Source organism: Saprolegnia diclina (assembly GCF_000281045.1).
Source record: "Saprolegnia diclina VS20 unplaced genomic scaffold supercont1.50, whole genome shotgun sequence".
Classification (NCBI taxonomy): Eukaryota; Oomycota; class Saprolegniomycetes; order Saprolegniales; family Saprolegniaceae; genus Saprolegnia; species Saprolegnia diclina.
The window spans coordinates 90,356-94,736 of NW_008246117.1; the positions used below are offsets into that span (position 1 = coordinate 90,356).

General features: G+C 56.0%; 3 protein-coding genes across 3 annotated transcripts in view; 1 reads left to right on the forward strand and 2 right to left on the reverse strand.

Moving 5' to 3' along the window:
* Positions 1–88: 88 nt before the first annotated feature.
* On the reverse strand, positions 89–1,852 carry SDRG_12491 (hypothetical protein; the record flags this gene model as incomplete). Its single annotated transcript, XM_008618563.1, has 3 exons — positions 89–1,390; positions 1,461–1,553; positions 1,607–1,852. The coding sequence occupies 3 exons, from the start codon at positions 1,850–1,852 to the stop codon at positions 89–91; spliced, it is 1,641 nt and encodes a 546-aa protein (XP_008616785.1).
* Positions 1,853–2,145: 293 nt separating this feature from the next.
* Positions 2,146–3,957, forward strand: SDRG_12492 (hypothetical protein; the record flags this gene model as incomplete). Its single annotated transcript, XM_008618564.1, has 3 exons — positions 2,146–2,442; positions 2,507–2,599; positions 2,650–3,957. 3 exons carry the CDS (start codon positions 2,146–2,148, stop codon positions 3,955–3,957), a joined length of 1,698 nt encoding a protein of 565 aa, XP_008616786.1.
* A 144-nt stretch (positions 3,958–4,101) lies between these two features.
* SDRG_12493 (hypothetical protein) overlaps positions 4,102–4,381 on the reverse strand; it is a 1,315-nt gene continuing 1,035 nt past the window's right edge. Inside the window, exon 2 of the mRNA XM_008618565.1 lies at positions 4,102–4,348. Within this exon, the coding sequence (XP_008616787.1) occupies positions 4,176–4,348 (173 nt within the window). The 3' untranslated portion in view covers positions 4,102–4,175. The remainder of the gene's footprint in view (positions 4,349–4,381) is intronic.

Here is a 4,381-nt window from a genome sequence, read left to right on the forward strand (position 1 = left end):
GTCGCGATACGCTAGCTCCATCTGGCATTGAAACAATCATGCATATAGGCATGGGATATTGGTAGATGAATGGTCAAGCAAGTTTGAATTACGGTTTCTTAACAAACGGGTGTCCAACGAGCGTCACTTGCGTGTGATTGGTGCCGATATGTTTGATATCGAGGAACGGAGCGAACATGTAGCCCGCCGTCGCCGTCGTCCACAGGTACCCGCCGTCGTCCTTGACGAGCACCGGAGCTGTATCTCTGCCATAATGCAGCAAGAGCGAGCCGTTGCCTTCGGAGAGCGTCAAATTGCCATAAAACCCGGCCGACGCAACAGAGACGTAGGTGCCAACCAGTGCTTGGCGGTCGCTCGTTAACACGGGGGACCCGAGGCTCGTCCACGGCTTGCCTTGAAAGAGATGGGCGTCGCAAGGTGTCGACGGCCTCGCGGCGGCAGCGGCAGCCACCGCAGACTCGTACGTCGCCGTAAGCGTTGCTTGCGGCACGTCGAGGAAGATACCGAGAAGGTACGTCCGGATGCGGTCTTCGACAAAAACGTCACGGGGGGCACCGCCACGTCCTTCCGAGTTGGAAAGGAGGACGACGCCGAGGTCTTCTGAGGGAATGAACCCGTTGCGCGTCTTGAAAGCAAAGGTGTCACCACCCTTGTCAAAATACTGGTACCCGTACATGATGTCACCAACCGCATCAAACCCGTAGCCGGCCGTGAGCGCATCGCCATCAGCGTCATACGCATACCCCACCAACGGTCCAAGAGAAGAAAACATCGTGTTGATGCTGTGGCCCGTGATCATCGTGTCGAGGATCGTCGGTGAGCGAAAGATGCCCGCGACCTTTGAGAGCAAAAACTTTGCGAAAATCGCCAAGTCGCCGGCCGACGAGACGACCGAACCCGCAGAGAGGTAGTCGTTTCCGTTGAGGACAACCTCCGGCGACGTCCGCTGGTCGAACGGACCAGCGACCAACTTGTTGCAGTGGTAATGCGCAAACGAGAGATCGCCAGACAGCGGGACGTCACGCACAGCGCCGTACGTGTTGCTCATGCCAAGCGGCTTGAAGAACGTCGTGTGAAGGTACTGCGACCACGTTTGGTTGGTCTGGTACTCGATGACTTGGCCGAGGATCTCGTAGTTCATGTTGGCGTAAGCGTAGCCAGGGCGCAGCGGCCGGCCGTCCGTCTCGAGGTAGGCAGCCGCACGCACCGACGCACGCTCATCAACGCCACCCAGCATCCACGCTTCGTCGCCTTGACCAGATGCAAAGACCGAGTTCATCGCGAGGAGGTCGCCGAGCGTCGTGTACTCTTCGGCGTACTTGTCCTTGAGCTGGAACCACGGAAGGCGGAGCTTGACCGGGTCGTCCCAGTGAAGACGGCCTTCATCGACCTATACGAATTAGTGTCAGCAATTATCGGCAATATAATTGAAAGAGAATATAATTGAAAGAGAGACGTACCAGCTTGCCGATGCCGAGTGCAATGAACGTCTTGGAGAACGAACCAATTTGGAAAATCGTGTCGGCCGTCACGACATTCGTGTCGTTGCCATACTAGAATCAAGTACAGACATCATTTCCACATCGTGTAAGGATAGAGGAGATACCTGCTTGGTGCCAAATCCGGAAGCAATAATGGTCTCGTTCTTGTAGACCACTGCGAGCGCAAGACCCGGCAGCGCATACGTCGCCATTTGGTCGTGGACGAATGCAATGGCTTCGGCCTTCTTGTCCGCGAGCGACCGGCCACCGGTCGTTGACGTCGACGGCGACGGCAGCAGAGCTGGGATGAAGCGCACTTGGTCGACCCAGAGACCGAGATACGACGAGAGCGCGACGAAGAGAAAACGCATGATTGCGTTCGAGTATGCTCGAGGCTGCTAAATGCAAAGTGGCTACAAATCTACATTGGGACGCGGTTAGGCAATCGTTGAAGATGCATGGTCGCGTATTGCTGGCAATCGGAGTGGCAGGCACTGAGCCAAATGGTCCACAGCCTGAACGATATGGATATAGAGGCGGTGGATTGGCCGCGCTCGATGCTTTACCAGATGCTTGACACTCACTCTGTATGGGAATGCACGTCGTCAACAATTGACTAACTGGAGGTAGCCAATCAAACGCTTGGCAACGCATCCACACCAGCATGATCCAACGACCGCACGCAACACAAGACGCTGCCCACCAAAGCATCATTTTTCAATTTGCCGTCAGCCAAGAAGCACTCATGCGTTGGATGTACGTGGCAGCGATTTTGCTTTTGCAGCTCGTTCATGCCCGCCTCATCGTTGACTGGCCCCACAAGCGGTCGCTCGACGAGAAGAAGGCGATGGCGATCGCATTTGTTGAAGACCAGCTCCAGAAGCACGCAGTCCCGGGCTTTGCACTCTCGATCGTCTACCAGAACGAGACAGTCCTCACCCGCGGCTTTGGTACCAAGCAAGTACGTTCTACTTGCTCCAATTATGTAGCAAGGACGCGGTCTCTCATGAATCTCTGTTGTCTAGTACGGCAACGACTCGAATGTAGTGACTGAAAACACGCAATTTCAGATTGGGTCGTTCACCAAGACGTTCATTGCACTCGGAATTGCCAAGCTCGTACGTACCTAGCTCATTTTTCGATACTTATGTACTCATGACTGTGCCAGGTGGATGAAGGTCGCTTGAGCTGGGACGACCCGGTCAAACTGCGGCTTCCGTGGTTTGAGCTCGCTGACAAGTACGCAGAGAAGTACACGACGCTCGGTGACCTTGCGGCCATGAACTCAGTCCTCGGTGCATTCGAAGGCGACATTGTCTGGGGTATTAGTGTACACCCCAACGAGCGCAGCCTCGTGCAATCGCTGGGTACCTTCAAGACCACCCGACACCTCCGTGCCGGCTACGCGTATGCCAACTTGAACTTTGAGATCCTCGGCCAAGTGCTCGAGCACCAGACCAACATGACATGGTCGCAGTACCTCCACAAGACGTTCTTCACGCCGATCGGCATGGTCAACACGTACGGGTCGGTCCCGGACGTGCCTGCAAACGGCGACCTCTCGTTCGGCCATGTCATCTGTAACGGCAAAGTCGCTGGCCCGTACGATTTGCGATCGTCGCCCGAGATTGCACTTGGGTACAAGAACGGGCACCTCGCCGCCGGGTCGATGCTCTCGACGGCGTCGGACTTGGCGCTCTTCTCCAAGTTTCTCCTTTCGAAAGGCGCGGGTATCTTTCGCTCGCCCAAGACAGTCGAAACCTTGATCACGGGTCACAACTTCCAAGCGATGTTTGCGCCGCTCGCAAAGCTCGTCGGCATGTCGTACAACCCGGACGGCGGCTCCATGACGGCTGGCTACGGCTTTGATATCACTGGCAACCTTATGTACGGTCGTCATTACTTTGACAAGAGCGGCGATACGATCGCGTTCAAGACACGGACGGGGTTCCTTCCAAAGGAAGAGCTTGGCATCGTGCTGCTTGCGAATGCCAAGCCGGCGGGTGGTCCGACCGAAGACGAGTTTTTGTCGGACCGCATCCGCACGTACGTGGCTGGCATCTTCCTCGACGTCGAGCCGGCGCTTCTTCTCGGTCTCCGTGCACAAACGTTAGCAGCGCGCGCCAAGGAGCTGCCTGCGCAATGCAGCGAGCACACGTTTGGCGGCAAGTCGTGGACCGAGATGGGCAGCGTCCTGCCTGAAGCGGCGCAGAAGAACCTCGTGGGGACGTACGCGCCAAGAGAGTCCGCTACCTACTATGGCAATGTCACCATCTCGCGCGCGGGCGACCGCCTCCAGCTGCACTACGGTGCGTACACGGCCCCGCTGTACGCTGCGCGCGACATGTCGTCGACGTTGCTTTGGGCCCTTGACGCCGTCGCAGGCGCCGAAATCTTCATTCCGGTCGAGGGCCTGGAGACGGCGACGCCAACCTTTGAGTTGAGTGTCCCGTATACTAAAGTCCAGGCGTCGTAAACTAATACATCACTGCCTATTGCATGTAGCTCTTGGTTGAGAATGCAAGAGGTGGGTCCTCGTACGTTGTCGCGACAGGTGCTATGATGGCACCAGTCAAATGGACAATACATGTCCATATTGTACAAACACTGAAAACAACGCATAAACTGTAAAAATGGCCCATTTTACGTGTTGGAAACCAGAGTGCTATCGGAATACGCATTGGTGTACGTAGCTTACGACGCGATCGTCGTCGTGCCAACAACGACTGCCGTCGCACCGGTCTTGGACAGGTTGTTGCTGGACGCCGACTTGAGGTAGCAGACGCCTTCAAACAAGACGTACGCGTTGCATTGGTTGTTCTTCTTGCACGCCTCGCAGCACTGACCAAGCATACTATTAAAGTCGCCTGTCGCTTGCAAGGTAGCAATGTCGTTGCCGA